The following is a 17,917-nucleotide window of genomic DNA, read 5'->3' as shown; positions in this document are numbered from 1 at the left end:
ATCCTAAAGTTCCGCATTAGTCTCCGATTACCATTTTGTGGTATTGATTACTACAAAGAAGGAATGAAACTAAGCTCTGATACCACTTTGTAACACCCTAATAATTCCTTGCTTTTATAAAATCATTTTTCAACTTAAAATAAAGGAATTACTAAAGCATTACCGCCACCGTGATAACGGTTAAGGCTATTACCAGAATTACGCAGCGGAAATTAATGTCAACTAACTTTTAAAAACATAATTAATGTAATATTGAGGCCTCCTACAATTTGGAACCATAATGGCCCAAAAACCAAAGTATAAATAGTTTAAATACGAAAACATAATTAAAGTATAATTAAATAGTTCGAAATACGAAAACATGCAACTCTCTCGATCATCCCAAGCCACATGATTCCGATCTACCAACCTGCTATTTTATTCTACTCCCCATCAATGCAAGTGCAAATGATAGATCATCATAGGGTCATTAAGGCAAAGGCCATGACCAAAACACACAAAGCACGTAGTCAGCAAAAGCTGAGTACTTACAAGAATAGAGTGAATGAAACTAAAACATGCATCACTCACTAAGTACTAATCAACATGCAAAAGCCATATAATAATAAACAATCAATCATGAATACAAGACTCGACTCTTGACTCGACTCTTGACTCACAATTCAATTAGAATAAGCTTCGAACGGGCCAAAGAAAGTTCCATAAAGGAAAAAGGTGATGGGAGCCAACCATACACCAAATAATAAATAATAAATTCGGGCCATACCGAGTGTCGGGCCATACCGACGGAATTCCTGCGCATATTATAAATGAAACAACGTCTTGTATCATTAGTAGGAATAAGAGCTTTCCGGCAAGACTCCCCCCATTGTTTATACTCAAGGTATATACGTTCCAAGAGTTTTGAAGCTTGTTCAGGTTGCATTTTACGTTTATTAATATTTTATTAAAGGTGAACTCAAGACTCAACAATTTACATTCATACAATTAATAAACAAAACCAAAACAATCTTATTTTAGTGCGTTAAGACTTGTGATCAACCAAGCAAGACTCTTGTGATCAACCAAGCAAGACTCTTGTGAAATTACTACCATGTTCCTCCTCACCAAAATGAGACTCCACATCATGCACATTAACATGAGGGTTGTGCCCTTGCACGACAAATCCTAATTCATTTCATACATAATATTCCCAACTGAACCCTACATGTGCGGTGGCTTACACGAGCTAACCATTCACATGTGGTAAAATAAATAGTACAACGAGGTACGAATAATTGGCTCAAAGTATGCTAGACATCCCGTACATTAGCATACAAATAAATAATCCATCCCTTGCATGTGAAACAAACCATACATGCATAAATATTGAACAACATGATTGACAATGAAATCCATACTCATAATAAACTCAACATGCTTGTTCAACCAACAATTCAATAATTCCAATAATATTAATCCACATGATCGTTCACCAAAGCATATATCAATCCACATAATATAATTCACATCATCAATAATCATGTAATGTCATTGACAAAAGGTATGGTCGCCCTAGACTTGTACGTACCTTGAATACCTAAGCGTAGGGGCCACTTTGCAATAACGAGCACTCAACTAGAAATCACCTCCTATCATCAAAATAATGAAACTTAAATTATTTCCACGTTCATTAAATTTCCAGCAACTTTATAAAATCTAAAACCTCATTTAAACTTTAGAATTCAATCGTTTTTCAATAATATAATCGTCTCAATTTGCAAAATCAATCCCTTGTACGAAAACATACTTTTTCCGCCTTTAAAATCAATAAAAATCAACACTTTAAGCCTTTATTCAAATCTGAAAATATAATTGATTATTATAATTAAAATCATCACCTAATTATGCTAATCAATTGACTCATTAGGTCTAGGCTAAAACCATAACTTGAAAATCCCAATATAACTAATTTAGTATCATAAAAATCAATTCTTTATTCAATAAACAAATCTGAAAATTCGTCCTTTAATAATTAAAACAAGCCTAATGAATCACAACACGCAAATCCTCAAACCACGGTATTCATAACCGGTTCCCAGCATTTTAATTACTCAAAACAATATTAATATTATAATTTAAAATACGGAATTGAAATAGAATAGGTAAGGAAGAAGAGAATTATACCAATACGGCCTATAGCACGGAACAACCACGAATTAGAGCGATTGGGAGAAAAGGAATTGAATTACGAACACGAACAACACACACACACACACACACACACACACACACACACGTGTGTGTGCGCGCAGGGACGAAGGGACGCAGCAGCGCTCGCGCGCGGGACAGGGCACACGACACGCTGGGGCGCGCGTGCGAGAGGAGGGGCGAGAGAGCAGGGGTGTGCGCTGAGCACACGAGCAACAACAAGGCACAGCAGCAGCGCAGGCACGAGGGCTCGCTGAGGGCTGCGGGCGAGAGAAGAGAGACGAGAGGGAGTGTGGGCGCTGGCGCGCGAGGGAGCGAGTGAGGGAGTGTTGGGCGCTGGGCGCGACAGCACACGAGGGCACAAGGGAGAGCAGCGCGCTGGGGCGTGAGGCCAAGCAGCAGCGACGCAACAGCAAGAGGAGGCACGAACACGAGGGCACGAGGGCCGTGCAGCTTGCGGACGAGCCGAGCAAAGAGGAGAGAGGAAGAGTGATGGGCAAGCAAAGCAAAATAGGGTTTATGAATTTTAGGGGCTCATTTAATGATGAGGAGTCCTATTTATAGGCTCCTTATTTTTAATGGGCTAGGCTTAGGAAAATAGGATTGGGCTTAGCAATTAAATGATTGGGCTAGCCAAGAGCTCGGAATTAAATTCTTTTGATTGGGCTTGTTTTATAAAACGAATTGGACTTTTTATTTAAAACCCGAAGCCTTTAAAAATCATTTGCAACCCATTTAATTTCCCGACTCAAGAATTACATTCTTTTCGTAATTAATAATAAATATTCTAATTAATTAAAATACAATTAAATAAAATACATTTAAATATTATTTAAATGCTAATTAATCGTAAAATGCTTTATAAATATAATAAAATATACTTATAAATATTATAAAAATACGAGGTATTACAATGTCGCATCCGCTCCATCTCATACCAATAAGCCCAAGAATCAGCACTCCAAGGCTGAGAGCTGCCCTAACCTCCGAAAGAATGCCTGGTGGGGTCAACATATACAAAGGGAACATCTCCCCTGTCAACATCAGAATGCCTCTCATGAGTACTAGTACCAGGACCTAAGCTTGGTCCCGCCTGCCCTACTGAAGTCTCCACCTAGGGCTCCCTGTCAACGGAACCTCTGCGACCTCGACGACACTCCTATACAAAATTCAAAATTCAAGAATTAGTCATCCATATTCAAATTTCAAGAATACAAATTTCTCAGTCAATGAATGCACCTCTCTGTCCCGGCCAGTAAGCTTATGGGTTACCTTGGCGCACTGCCTCTTCAAGGAATCAATTACAAGCATCCAGCGACGCACTCTCGCCCGAGGCGCCTGCATACAAATTCAAAATCAATTTCCAGATACAAGATTACAAACAGTTTCAAGAAAATACAACAATACTCACAGCTGCGTAATGCTCCGGTACAGCATCATACGACCTCCGATGTGGAGGAGAAGCTACAGGAACGGTCACCTCCACCTGCTCCCCATCCGAGTTCTCATAGCGGATAACCCTGTCAGCATAGGGAATGTCCTCGGGGTCGATCTCCTCCTCCTACAAGCACTCATACAATGATCAAATTATACAAGAATACAAGAATACAGAATACAAAATTCAAAATTCAAAAGCTCACCGGCTGTACGTAGCGTACAGGTGGAGCAAGCCTCTTCAAAAGGTCCCCATGATGGCCTCTCCTATCTAAAAAGTTCTCCCAAGGGAGACAAACAGCATCGCCCCCAACATTCAAATAGAGCTGGGCGACATCTTCATCTCGCGCTAACATGGTCTCCGGTGGGTCGTTAGGGACAAGCCTGCCCCTCGTACTATGCTGAAGGTGTTAGGTTATTACAAATATAAAACATATATTTCATGCGAAAAAACTATAAAGCCAGGATTCCAAATTAATTGCCACATAGTCAATTAGCATAATCTAGGATACATACATGTGATGTGTGTCTTCCCTAGCTGCTCCCGAACCGAACAAGAACAAGTTTAGGACTCCAAGTGTCGTCCCTCCGTAGACAGTCCACAGCACGTTCAGATCCGCCTTAGATTCAATTAACTAGAATTTAGCCTAAGGTTTTATGTTATTCGTACTTAATTATTTGGCAATTTATTAAGCTTAGTTTAATCTTAAAACTATATGAATACTTGAGAATATAATCTATAAATTGTGATTATTCATCACCTATTTATAGGGTGGGATTATCGGAACTAGAAACCTACTAGGATTCAATTTATCTAATTCAATTAGAATTAGACTTAAATTAAACTTTTGTTTTTAGTGTTTGGTTAAACAACTAACTCTATTAGTTTTAGGAAAATAATCTAACCTGACAAATCCTAAGCAACTAAGGTTTCGAAGTGAAGGAAATAATGCCCTTGGTCCAAGTATGCATTTAATGATAAGTCTAATAAATGCAGTTCAGTATTAATTAACAAGTTAATAATTCAGTGAGATCAAGCACTACTACAAATATGGGCTAAGGAACCATTGATAGGGCACCGTATAAGTCACTTATTAGGTTTCTTAGATGAAGAAACCAATTATCTTAGAAGTGCGGTTTCTTAGGAAAAAATATAAGAAACCTTGTACGTGAAATATATGGTTTCCTAGATAATATTATATTTAAAAAAAATCAAAGAAACCGTAGATTTTTTAAAATCGGTCTCTTACTCATATATTTCAAATTTTTATTTTTATTTTTTTAATGTAATTAATTAAGGTTGTGTCCTTGGTAATTAAAAAAAATAAGAACAAGAAAAAACGAATTTCCTAATTAACCCAAAATATTTTAACCTCAGAAAACCCTCTTCAATCTCTCTCTCTTCCCCTCCACACCCAGCACGCATTTGGGAAAACCAAAACCCTAAATTACATTTCTTAATTTGTTCGAATTCGATCTTCAAATTTCGTTGATTTTACCAGTAAATTTAAGAGTTGAGGAAACCCTTCAAATTTCTCCTAGATCGGAAAAATTTCTCAGTTTTTGAAGTGTGGGAAAAATGTCGGAGTGTTGTTGTTGGAGATCCGGTTTACATCCCCACCGTCCTTGAGTACCTAGCTTGTTTCGATCTGAGGTATTTTCTCTCTCCTTACCGTGATTTCCATATTCTTTTAATTTTGCAACTTTTTAATATTGTTTTAATGAATCTAGGGTTTAATTGTGTTAGTTGGTGATTTTGATTATTTTTTGTCGATTGTTTAGAACTCTTAGTTTAGGATTTTGATTTCAGATGCTTGTTGTTGGTTTATTGGAGTGATTTAAACATATGCGTATATATTATCAAAGGAAGCAGGTAGCGCACCTCGATTTGACGGAGTCTCTGGCTTAGGGTCCCGCCATCATGTCGTTTTAACGCTGAAGCGTGCAACAAGCAATAAATCGTTATGGATTGGGTTAATTTCAGCAGAAGCAGCGCATCCAGTATTCTCATCTGTGTAATTACTTAAATTGGTACTTGTATCCATCTTCCCTTCAATCATTGCCCATTTTGTGTTCTCGATGATCTCTTTCTTCCTAGTTTCAACATACACCTGAAATATGAATTGTACAGAGTTCTCCATATCAATCTTAAGGTTTGAATTGTTTTTGTTTGCTCTTGATTAAACTACAAATATAATCTTTGGCTTGTAGGCTTGTAAATGATAGTAATTTGAAGTTTTAAGTTTTATAGATTCTAATTTGTTAAATAACAACCAAAAATTGCCGACATCTTACCCGGTTTTTTACTTCAATTTCTTTGGTGAATTGTCTCTGAGAGATGAAATTTTGTACCTTGGCATACATATATCATATATGTTTCGATTATTATTGAGTTAAGTTCTTGTCTATCGTTGTTTCTTGTAACTTCAAGCTATGTACTAAAAAATTGTAATTTTCTACTTGCATTGATACCATGGAATATAATGCAGTTCTATATTTTTTGAAAATGTGGATTAATTTGGTTAATTTTATGTAGGCGTCTGATCTGGTTCTAGATTTTGATGAAGGAAGCTCAAAAGGCGGATACAAGGGGTGTGTGTTATTTGAGCAGGATCCCCTTAAAGGTTTACACTTATATTCTGGCTCATTGTTTATCAATCTTTGTTAAATGTCTTATTTGGATAAAATTTTTGGATTGATTACTTTGTTGTTTTTTGTATTAGGTTTAGTTTTATTCTGCTTGTTCTAATTAAATTGCATTTTACTGCAAGATTCTTTTGGAGTTGGTACCTCTTAAAGGAATGAAATCGATGTCCGGTTTCTTTAATTTGTTCTTATGTACATAATGATTGACTGAGCTGCTACGTTCCTATGAACTAAATGATTATAAATACTTCAATCGTTGAATTGTTTGACACTGAATGATTGATCTTTAATTGCGCTCAGTTTCATGAGAGTTATATTAGCAAGTTATTGAAGTTGTTTTGTCTGCTTTATGTCGTGTGAAGTGTATCTTGGTTGAGCTTGAACTGGCAATGTTTTCACTAGTTTTATATTATTACAGGTTTGCGACATATCTTAATCTGTGTATGATTCATCTTCGTGTGTCAGGCTGTTTGAATAACATGAATTTTTGTTTGTTATTGTAGTATCTACTGATAGGTGCCTTGTGGTTACTTGTCATTACTTTCAAGGACTGAGGAAACGAAAGTAGCTGGTGCAGATTAATGTGGCACTTTCAAGGTATGTTTCTGTGGCTTAGCAGCATTCACTTAGTCTTTTTTTTACTGGCACTTATTTGTTTCTTTTATGCTTTAAATGACTGTTAGACAGAAAATATAAGTGGAGAGTTTATATGGATGACTTCGGCCAATATGCAGATTACTACCATATGTCTGGTGTCTTCATTAAAAGCCTAGTCTATAATTTAGACTGGATATCAGAGCGGTTAGAAAACTGAAGTAAATATACAGGTTACATATAGTGCAGTTTTTAATGTGCTATCCCGTGTGCAAGTTTCTTGCAGCAAGTTTAAAGATTACAGATCCATGCCGTTACTTCTGGTGTTAGAAGTTACCAGTAGAGTGAACATGTTACATTATTTACCGTAAAGTCTGCATTTTCTCTGTTGTTTTTGAGTCCGAGGATCAGTACATCGTCTTTGCAGCATTGTAATTTGGATTTTATTCTGTGATGGCTAGAAAACCTTACCAGACTCATAGGAGTTTTCTTATAATATTCTTTATACTTCATATTACTTTACTACTCCGTAGTCCTTAATCCATGTTCATTTATTTTCAGACTGAGATTCCAACTCTAGCTAATTAGCAGGTCATCCCAGAGTAACTACCCTATAAGTTGCATAGCCTCTACCTATTGTACTCTCCTCTGTTCCTGCTACCAACTCATCTCATTCATCTGCTGCTGGTGTTGCAGCTGGTGTTGCTGCTAGTGTTTCAGTTGGTGTTGCTGCTGGTGCTGGTCTAGCTGTGTTTTGTGCTGGCAGGTCTATGCTACTGAGGTACTTCATCTCTCATACTTTAATTTTAAAGTTTTTTGTCTTATTTTGCGTCTCTCTTATGCTGAGCATTCAGCCATTGTCTGAATTTGTTGGTCAATTGGTGAGTCTCATCACATGTATGATCTTTAGTCCATTGTCGAGAAATGTCTTGAAGACTTATTTGATAGATCCTAAGATTGGTCTTGGTATGTAAAATATTCCCCATGTGCTTAAATATGTAATATCTGCACAATTACTTGGAAACAAATACAGTTAAATGCTGCAACACATTGAAGTTTAACCACCTTTATACTACAACGGAGTTACTTGCAATCCAATATGCAACCAAGAAACAAGAGTATAAATCCTGAAATCCAATATGGCCGAATAGGGTCATTTTTTGTATATTAGAAAACCAGTGAATAAGCATGGTCCTTTCCATTGACAGTTAAATTCCATCCGTTGATGTTTCCAACCCTACGTCAAAATTCCCCTGCAAAAACAAAATGAGACGCAAAACTAAATTGATGTAGCCGGGTTGTTGTTCCGGGTTCTTGCTTTGTGGAACAGTTGATCTTTGTTAGCTTATTACTGGTTTTGAGTCCTCCAACTAGTGAGACGCCTAATGGATAAATAAGTACATATACGTCTCATCTTTGATTACAACTGAAATTTTAATGAGAGCAAGAACAGGTTGAAGTTTACTGAAACTGTTGTAAGAACCTTTAAGTTAGACAAGAGTCGCAATCTTGTTGTTGGCCATCTGCTAGCTGTTTGTAACTGTATACTTCTGCTACAAATCATTATTAAGGAGAGTGGCGCTTTAGGAAGTATCCTTATAAGTTAGTACGGGACTATAGATGTCTTGGGGAATAAGTTAGCGGGTTAGTTAGGGAAGAAATACTACATATAGAGAGCTTATTAGAGAGGGAGAGTATGCTGAGTATTGTGGAAAGTAATCAGAAGTTTGTAGCTTGGGAGAATTCTATTCCTCTCGAAAGATTAGCAAGGCTGTAATTGGTGATTAGTCACTTGATTAGCTTTAATAAGTCATCTCCTTACTTGTTCTCCACTAATCATCTTTCTTCCTCCCTGAATCTCTCTTTTCTGCCATTAATCTACTATTTTTGGTCTGTTATCTATGCTAATTCACAGCAACTTGTTAATTCTGACAGGTTGGCACAGTTCTTCTCAGTTGTGCGTTCTTTTATGATATATTTTGGGTCTTTGCTTCCAAATGGTTCTTCCATGAGAGTGTTATGATCATGGTGAGTTGTGTTGTCTTGTTTAATAGTGAAGGTGGTTGTTTCTCCATTCGGCTTCAACTTTAAAGCAGATTTTTTATTAGGGCAGATAACAAATCCAATAAAAAACAGTTCTAGACACCATAAGAAATTTCAACTTCCATTCGGCTTTATATCCTTTAACATATACATATTCTAATCGTTTTTATGTCTTGCATGAAGTACTTTCCTCAAGTTCCTGCCACTTATTCTCAAGCGGTGATTGACGAGACACGGGATACTTTGGTTACATATTTTTCAAGCAAAAACAAGTTTTCAATGATCAGATTGGTGAAGATGAAGAAAATGATATTTTGGACGTTGATCATGAATGATCTTTGTAGCTAGTGCATATTGACACTTTCTAACAAATGTTTTGCGAATCTCATAGCAAGTTAATACATTTGAAGTATTCTTTTGGATTTAAGCTTGTGATTGGAGTTTGGAGAATGTTATATATTACAGTAGTTTTATTTAATTTATTGTTTTGGAGAACAAGAAGGTACATTGGTCGGTTTGGAGTATTTTTATGCATATATATATAAGGAATTTTTGTCAGAAAGGACCTTTTATAATCAAAAAATTGTGACAAAGGACCTTTTAAAAAAAAAGTTGTGAGGTAGGACCTAAATCAGAATTTTTGTTGTGAATAGGGACCAAGAACCATTTTCCGGTAGTCAAACCATATTCTCCGGCGTTGACCAGCACGTGCGTGGCACGTGCCCCATAAAAACGATTTTTTTAAAATTAAAAATCTAAAATTTTCCCCTCCAATTCCCCCTTGCATGCCTACCGAAAATCTAAAATTAAAAATCCCCTTTTCTCTCTCCTTTGTTGCTCTGTTCCTCCACATTACCTTCTCATAGCTTCTTCATCTTCTTCATCAATCCATTGCATATTGCTTATGGAAAATAAAATTCATTGCTTCCCCTTGATTTTCGTTGCAATTCGTACCGGGTAAGAGTAAAATCCCTAATTGTTTTGGTCCAATTTCTCCAATTTCGTAACTTTCAAAATTAGGGTTCATAAGGTAAATTTATTTTCAGACCGTAATTGGTTGGTTTTAGACCATACTAGAGGGTTGTTGGGCCCTTCGGAGGCGGCAACGACGGCAACTCGAGTGTTAATCCTCTTCAGGCCGGTGGTGTTGGTGGTTGCGTTTGTTTGAGTTACACGGTCTAGCAGGGTTGCAGATGGCTTTAGGCATTAGTGCAAGGTGGTCGGATTTTTTAGTTGAGTATGGGAGTTGAAGTATGGGAATGGAGTTTTTTGAATTTTGTTTAGGAAGTACCGAATTTTCTTTTTCCAGAAGCAAAGTGCAGGTAATGTCGAGGAAGAAGAAGCAACGAGGAGAGAGAAGAGAGTTTTTTTTAAGGTTTTGTATAGGTAATTAGGGGGGAAATAATTAATAAGTCGTTTTTATGGGCGCACGTGCGACGCACGCGCTGGTCAACGCCGGAGAATGTGGTTTGACTACCGGAAAAGGGGTCTTGGTCCCTATTCACAACAAAAATTCTGATTTAGGTCCTACCTCACAACTTTTTTTTTAAAAGGTCCTTTGTCACAATTTTTTGATTTTAAAAGGTCCTTTCTGACAAAAATTCCTATATGTAATATAGAGTTAATGGATTTTTACCATTAAATTGAACAATTTGGATATTGGATGGAATCTAATAGGTACCATGTATTTAGAAAATATATTATCTGTCACTAATTTATTGGTTGTACCAGCCATTTAAAATTTAATAATAAAAAAAATCAAAAAAACCAGATATTTAATAAAGAGCATCAAAGAAACCATATATCTTAAAATACAGTCTCTTTAAAAAAAAATCAAAGGAACCGCACTTTGTAACAAAGTGGTTTCCTAGTACAGTCAAAGTAACCGCATATTTCCTCAATTCGGTCTCTTTTTCTTTATATTTAAATTCACAGGAAATGATCTAAGAAACCAGTTTTCTGCCAAAATCGGTTTCTTAGATAAATCAAAGAAACCAGGCCAAAACTCCGGTCTCTTATGCTAAGAGACCTACTACCTAGGCACCGTATAAAGTGAGATTTCTTTGCCTTGTTTTACCCGGTTTCTTAGGCTATTTTTGTAGTAGTGAAGTGAGCTGAATGCCTAGCTAGAGGCCGCTTTAGTTCAAGTGGAATTAATGATATTAATCCACAACTTACTCTTGACTGAACCCGTAGGGTACGTAAACGGATCAAGTATTTAATGGCATTAAATACTCCATCTATGGATATTCGGAATCGACGAATCTTGGTTTCAGTGGGAGCTGAGATCGTCAAAGGCAAGTAAATGAATACTCCGGAAACGATGATATTGCCGGAAACGGAAATATGGATCGTATCGGAAATATAAGTATTATCCAAGCCGTAGATGTTGCCGGAAAAGGAAACATGGTACGTATCGGAAAATATTATCGGAAATGGAAATATTGCCGGAATCGGAAATATTGCCGGAAACGGAAATATTGTCAGAATCGGAAATATTATCGGAATCGGAAAATAATTCCGGAAACGGAAATATTAAATATTTGTTCGAAACGGAAATTAATTCCGGAATCGGAAATGTTAAATATTGTTCGTATCGGAAATGAATTCCGGAATCAGGAATTTAATCGGAAGCGTATCGTACGAATAAGCATCGGACGAGGCTTGCCAGCATGAAGCCAGGCTGTCGCCCAGCAAGCCACACGCATCAACACACGCCAAAGCCACGCCAGGCCCAGCGCAAGGGCATGCCCAGCAGGCATGGCGCGCGCGCTCAGCCAATGGGCTGCGAGCATTGGGCCAAGGCGTTGTGCGCTCAGCGTGGGCCGCGAGGCATGCGCGCAGGTGTACGGTGCTCGTGCTCGTGCTCGTGTGCGTGTGCGTGCTATACGAATGCTAAAGCTATCGGAATTCGTGCTATGATTAAATCCTAATCCTAAAAGATAAAATTAATTATTTAGAGTTCTAAAAGGATTCTAATTAATTAATTAGTATTCTAACAGGACTCGAAATCCTTTTCCATGGTTCTATAAATATATGCCTAGGGTCATAAATTTATACACGAGTTTTTTAACAAGTATTCATACAATTAAAGCAGTGATTTTTGAGCAGAAAAATCAGTCATATTACTTGCCCATGTTAGCCGAAAATTATAGTACCTTAAGGGCGATTCTAGTTGGTCAATCTTAAGGCGGATCCGGACGTGCTGTGGACTATCTACGGAGGGACGACACTTGGAGTCCTAAAGACTTGTTCTTGTTCGGTTCGGGGGCAGCTAGGGAGGGCACGCTACAAAGTGTATGCACCTAAATTATGCTAACTGATTATGTGTAAATAATATGTTTCCTGGCATTAAGGTTTTTCCGCATGATTTATGTTTTTCATATGTATCATAACCTAACAGTGGTATCAGAGCCTCTTATTATTTACATAATCTAAATTGCATGACATGGTTAAATTTTACAAATTTGCAAAGAATTAAAAGGGGTGATTAATTTTCGTAATTGTTAATCAATTGCAAATTGCGTTTATTTAATTATATGTACGCAGTTTTTCGGCACTTTATTCGTTGCTCAACCAAATCGAGTGATTTTTGTGTCAATTCCGCATGTAAAAGGCATTCTAAAATTTTGACAAAAATACTAATTTTCGGCCGAACTCAGAATTCCCAAATTCGAAGCCTAACTATGACTTTTCGGAGGTTTTAGTTTTTCGAACGCAAAAGTTTGTAAATTTATGATGTTAAATTGAATATTTGCGATTCTTGTTGATAAATCTTGAATTTTTTATTGACCTACTGTACATGTTTAACAATTTTGAATGCCTAGACTTGTTAAATATACAACCTAATTTGTAATTATGATTAATTTGTTGAAATTCGAATAATTTAGAATTGATTTGATTTTCATAATTAATTGATGATTTAATTAGGTATCCATGATTAAAAACCACCATAAAAATTGTTAATTTGTGATAAATTTTAAATTTTTATGACCTAGATTTGAATCCATGTTAATCGGAAATTAATTGATTAATAAATTTTCGCTTTTTCGCCCTAAAATTATGAAATTAATATGATTTATTAATTTGTCATTAATTTTAAATTAAAAAGTTTTAATTTTTATATAATTCGCTCATAAAAGTTGCACGCACAAAGCAAAGGAAGCTACGTGTTACCCTTAAGGGGTGTTGTATAGTGCGGGCACGCAACGACGAGAAAGGGAGCTCGTCGCCCATGCGGTACGAATGCAGCGAGCAACGAGCGTGGCATGCACAAGGCAATGGGTGCCTAGGGGTTGTGTGCTACGCGTGTGGGGCGATGGGCGATGGGGCGAGCAGTGCAGCGAGCAAGGCAAGCACGCGTGGGCAGCGATGGATGCTGTGCCACAACGTGCGTTGCCTCGCCCAGCAAGCACGCCAAGGACGCATCCAAGGAAGCGACAAGCGCAGCACAACGTGCACGCGGGCAGCGTTGGCTGGCCTGTCCAGCAAGCGTTGCCCAGCAGCGCGCCAAGGCGATGGGCGAGTGGGCTGCGCGCAAGCGTGGCACGCTGGGCCTGACGCATTGGTGCGTTGTTGCTTGGGCTTTGCGGTACGATCAATCGAGTGACAAGGGGTTTGTTGCTTGTTGGACTTGACGAGGCATGGGCGCAAGCCCATGGCCTTGTCTTGACCCGAGTGGTTCGTTTTAATTTTAATTTGAGATTTTCACTTCGGAAATAATTTTAATTAATTTTAAAATTAATAATTTAAATTGTTTTCTCGGATTTTAATTTTGAATATTATAATTATTATAAATTTTTATTTATACTAATTATTTTACTAAAATTAAACCTTGAATTAATTTAAATTCTTAAATTCAACTGAAAATAAATTAAATAAATGGATTCGATTATAATTTTATATGAGCTTTAAATTTTAATTAAACTTGTATGTTTCCAGTTAGACTAGAAATACATTTTTATGTTTAAAATTAGTAAAGCATATAAAGTTATTGGTTTGAGTGGGAGCATTTTTAGTCATAAACTCTTGATTAGGTCTACAAATCCTTTAAGGTTAAAACAACTTGATTAGAATTAATAAGGACTGAATAATTGGTAGATTATTGGTGCCCTTGATTAATTGCTGCAAATATTTATGTGATGCATAACATGTTTTACTAACCAGCTATGTGGGCCATTCATGATAATGAATGGGTGAATGGTATATATTGTATATGTACTATTTTGCAGGTTATGAAGTGACTAGTATGGCCCAAATAGGATAGAAAATATGGTCTGCGTACCATTAAATTTGAATGTAGTTGGTCTAATGCACCAAAGTTTGTTTTTCAATTCAAATATGGTCTGCATACCATCAAATAGTTGTAATTAGTTTAATTATAGCTTATCCTATTTGAAGAAAATGGCGCCTCCCACGGAGAAATTCAAGACGGAGTTTCCAATCCATTTTCAAGACGGACTTTGAAGTTGAAGCTTCAAGATGAAGTCGGGCCATACTAGATCACATTTATCTCATGCATGCTTTAAGTTATTTATTGCTTTTAAATATGTCTTAAATATGCATGAGATTGTGGCTTGATTATGTTGCATGATTAAGGATTTTAGTTCACTTAAAATCTAACCAACATAGTAAGAGCCTAAGTTCCAAACTTAAAAATTGAGTTAAAAGGTGCCATGCCAAAATAACACTTACTTGGATAACCTTTACATCAATCTTAGTAATAGTTTTCCGCCATAGCGAGGTGTTACTTATTGATTCTAAAGGGGTAAGGTACACAAACAATTGTGAGTACATGTTAGTTTTGGTTAAACTCAACGATATAAGTAAGGAGTCCTTTTATGTCGTGGCAAATTCGATAGGTTTACCTAATAAGTCCTTAGACGTACCTATCAACCAATAGTAGTTTCTAGACTATTAGCAAAAGGCTTTTTCTTACCTAAAAGATTTTAGAATTGAGTCAAAATACATAATGTGCTTAATTCTTCAATGGTTTTAGGGTCTTGGAATCATTTTATTCACACCTGCCGGAACAATAAATTCGAATTAAATGCTAATGACTTGTTTAAATTGCATGAATGCTTTAATTTTCAAGTTATTACTCATGATTAATGTTTAGACTTTGCATGCTTCAATGTATGTTTTAAATAATTAAATATCTTGCACTGCAATAAAACCTTTTAGAAAGGTAACAGTAAATTTCCTCGATTGGTAGTGAATCCAAGAACGATTCACGGAAATGAGAGAACATGAGCAATTTAAAATGTACGTTTCTTTTAGCGACTTTTATGGTTGTTTTCGAGTATCAAAGTCGAATGGCAAACCGATTGGTGCTTGTGAATTAAAAATACAATGTAGTTTTGAGATCATAAAGCATTGAGTTTAAACGCTCAGCTTTACCAATGGTTAACAACCTTGTCCATTTAATTCTCGAATGAGTCTAGTCCCTAGACATTCGAATAGATTGATGCTTAGAGAACTTTAGAAGCTTCTGGTAAGATCATCTAGTTGAAACAAATATTCAACATAAATAAAATGGTAAGAACTTTGTTGGAGTGACATTGGACATGTCTAAACAATGTATAAAAGTCAACACTAAAGAATTCAATTCTTAAGACTATAAGAAAGGGTACAAGAAATAGGGAAACAAGGAACAAATAAAAGGAATTTACGATTCCGTTTCTACCTATAAGTTTATGTTTAAAGAGAAGTGACCTAGCAATCAAACTTCCTTGGTATCATATACCGCTTGAGGTTCTTACTTCAGTAATAACTTAAACAATGGAAGCTAGGCTACACTAATGACCTACAAGTGGGAAATGAAGCATGGCAATGCTACATTAGTTGTAGGGTCATCTGGTTTGTTTTAAGTCCTTTCAAAGGCTGGAACTTAATGGCTATTTTGTTCATAATCAGCATACCTAAATTTCTGTTTTCAAACACAGAAAGACTCACATTAGAAGAACAAAAACAATGTTTTTTTGTTTGTTTATTTGATTGAAAATGGTCATTTACGGGTTGAGTCAATATGCTTGATTAAAACAAACAACTCTTTAACAATAAAAACATTACTAGGTTCAAATCAATCTCTTGATTTGAGTTCCACTAATCTTTGGCATTGTTACTTAGACCATATCAACAAGTTAACATTCTAAAGCTCTATTTTAATGGACTTTTGAAAGTTGGTTGATTTCTTGATCAATTCAAGACAAGCTAGTCTTACTTGTTGAAAGTAACAAAGGATATGAACTATTGTTAGAACGCCTAGACAATAGAGTTCAAAGCTAAAGAAAGATTTTATGACTTTATTATTTTACATGGACTTGAGTGAATATAGGTTTATTTACTCAAATGTGATATAAGTTTGAATCTGTTTGACTAGTTCAAAGATTCAGAAGTATAAAATCCACTTGGCAAGAAATCATAAAGATCTAGGTTAGATCATGTTGATGATTACTTAAGTCAAGAATGATCATCAATGATTGTGTGTAGTAAATTCACAATCTAGCTCCATAAGATATGGCATATCTAAGTTGGAATGATCGAAGTCGATTAGTACTTGATTCGATCAATGATGGATCATAAAGAACTTTCCTATAAATTCTAAAAACAAAATGCTCAACTACCACCAAACTAAACCAAATTCATCAAAGCTATTGAAAAGTAATTTCAGAATATCTTTTCATAATATATCTAAAGAGTTCCTAAACTCAGTGGGAGCTTAGTGTTTGTTATTCGACAAACTAAGGCCCATGTCTAGATATATGTTTCATTGTGATTTATTCAAATGAGACACAAGGGTATTGTTTCTACCACGAATTTTTGAGAACATAATGTTTGTTTGCTCGAAATAATGTCCTTTTAGAGATTCGTTTCCAAAATGACAAGTGGGAGAAAATATACCTCGAAAGTCTTCGAGGCGAACAACAAACATAGACGGACATTCCAGAGGCTTTTCGAAGTTCTTTAGAAAACCCGAATTCTTTAAAGGACTTTAGAAGTGGCTTTTAAGAATAGACATCTCTTAAAAGACTTTACAAGTGCTTCAAGGAGAACAGAATATTTAAAGGACTTTCAAGTGGTTGTTGATATTCTATTGTTTGATCGATGTTCTATACCCAAGTAGGCATAGAGTTCAAGTCACTGAAACTATGAGATTCTTCTATTAGATAGTGAAGAAACATATAGTTCAGGTCAATGAAACTATGATATTCTTCTATTAGATAGTGAAGAAACCTACAACTTGCAGTCAAACTATTATCATATAGATTAATGGGTTTGTGACTTGTAAGAAAGCTATGACGAAACCCAGATTCCTTAAAATGGTTAGAGGCTATATATAGACTCAAATGTTTTAAATGGTTAGAGGCCATAAAACATACTCAATGTTTTGATGACAAAATTGAAATTTTGTTGATTTTCAAGAATGATTTATATCTATTGGTTGCAAATTGGTTTTAAGGATAAAAACCATCAAACGGGGAATTGTGTTCAAATAACAAAGCTAGATTAGTTGCTATAGGTTACAAGCAAATTCATGGCATGGATTGTGTTGAAACCTCATGCATAATCGTAATGCTCAAGTCTATAATTCAAGAAATGATTGCATATTGGTACATATGGAAATTAGATGACAAAACATCTTCCTCAGTCAAATGTTGGAAGAAACTATGTACATGGCATGTCATAGGATTTGTGGATCCAAATAAATGCTTGAACAGGAAAGCTAGCTTATAAAATCTAAGTACAGATTTAAGCAAGCAATTGGGAATTGGAACTGTATTTTAGTGAAGCTAATAAGTATTTTAGTTTCATAAAATGTACATAATTCTTATAGATATATAAGAAGTTTAGTGGGAGTACGTAAAACTTAAATTGGTCCTATGTGTATCACACATATCTCTCTATGGTGAAATGACATTCAAATTCTAATGACTTAGATTTGAAAATATTCATCAATGATGGACCAAGGCGAAACTTAGTACATAATGGGTATTAAGATCTATTGACA

The 17,917-nt window shown here is 35.9% G+C and overlaps 1 protein-coding gene and 1 long non-coding RNA gene across 3 annotated transcripts; one reads left to right on the top strand and one right to left on the bottom strand.

Annotated features, from left to right (window-relative positions):
* Window positions 1-3,042: 3,042 nt before the first annotated feature.
* On the bottom strand, window positions 3,043-4,162 carry LOC130472277 (uncharacterized). Its single transcript, XM_056842844.1, has 4 exons — window positions 3,831-4,162; window positions 3,602-3,751; window positions 3,430-3,528; window positions 3,043-3,349 (listed from the first exon to the last, which is right to left on the bottom strand). The coding sequence occupies exons 1-4, from the start codon at window positions 3,978-3,980 to the stop codon at window positions 3,305-3,307; spliced, it is 444 nt and encodes a 147-aa protein (XP_056698822.1). The 5' UTR covers window positions 3,981-4,162; the 3' UTR covers window positions 3,043-3,304.
* Window positions 4,163-4,973: 811 nt separating this feature from the next.
* LOC110795762 (uncharacterized) lies at window positions 4,974-9,385 on the top strand. 2 transcript variants are annotated; one of them, XR_008919621.1, is made up of 7 exons: window positions 4,974-5,278; window positions 6,161-6,248; window positions 6,774-6,867; window positions 7,426-7,455; window positions 7,561-7,645; window positions 8,800-8,892; window positions 9,091-9,385. It is a non-coding gene; the product is annotated as an uncharacterized lncRNA (long non-coding RNA). The 2 variants fall into 2 exon arrangements; XR_008919620.1 differs by lacking the exon at window positions 7,426-7,455 and having other exon boundaries at window positions 4,975-5,278.
* Window positions 9,386-17,917: the final 8,532 nt, after the last annotated feature.

The sequence above is a fragment of the Spinacia oleracea genome, chromosome 4 (genome assembly GCF_020520425.1).
Source record: "Spinacia oleracea cultivar Varoflay chromosome 4, BTI_SOV_V1, whole genome shotgun sequence".
NCBI lineage: Eukaryota > Viridiplantae > Streptophyta > Magnoliopsida > Caryophyllales > Amaranthaceae > Spinacia > Spinacia oleracea.
This window is presented reverse-complemented; position numbering and strand designations above follow the sequence as displayed.

Excerpts from the sequence above, each read along its gene's own strand:
- LOC130472277 (XM_056842844.1), bottom strand. The coding sequence starts at position 3,980 with ATGTTAGCGCGAGATGAAGATGTCGCCCAGCTCTATTTGAATGTTGGG. Across the intron at positions 3,752-3,830 it reads CTGTACGCTACGTACAGCCG|GAGGAGGAGATCGACCCCGA; the intron begins GTGAGCTTTTGA and ends GAGTGCTTGTAG. Across the intron at positions 3,529-3,601 it reads TACCGGAGCATTACGCAGCT|GCGCCTCGGGCGAGAGTGCG; the intron begins GTGAGTATTGTT and ends ATTTGTATGCAG.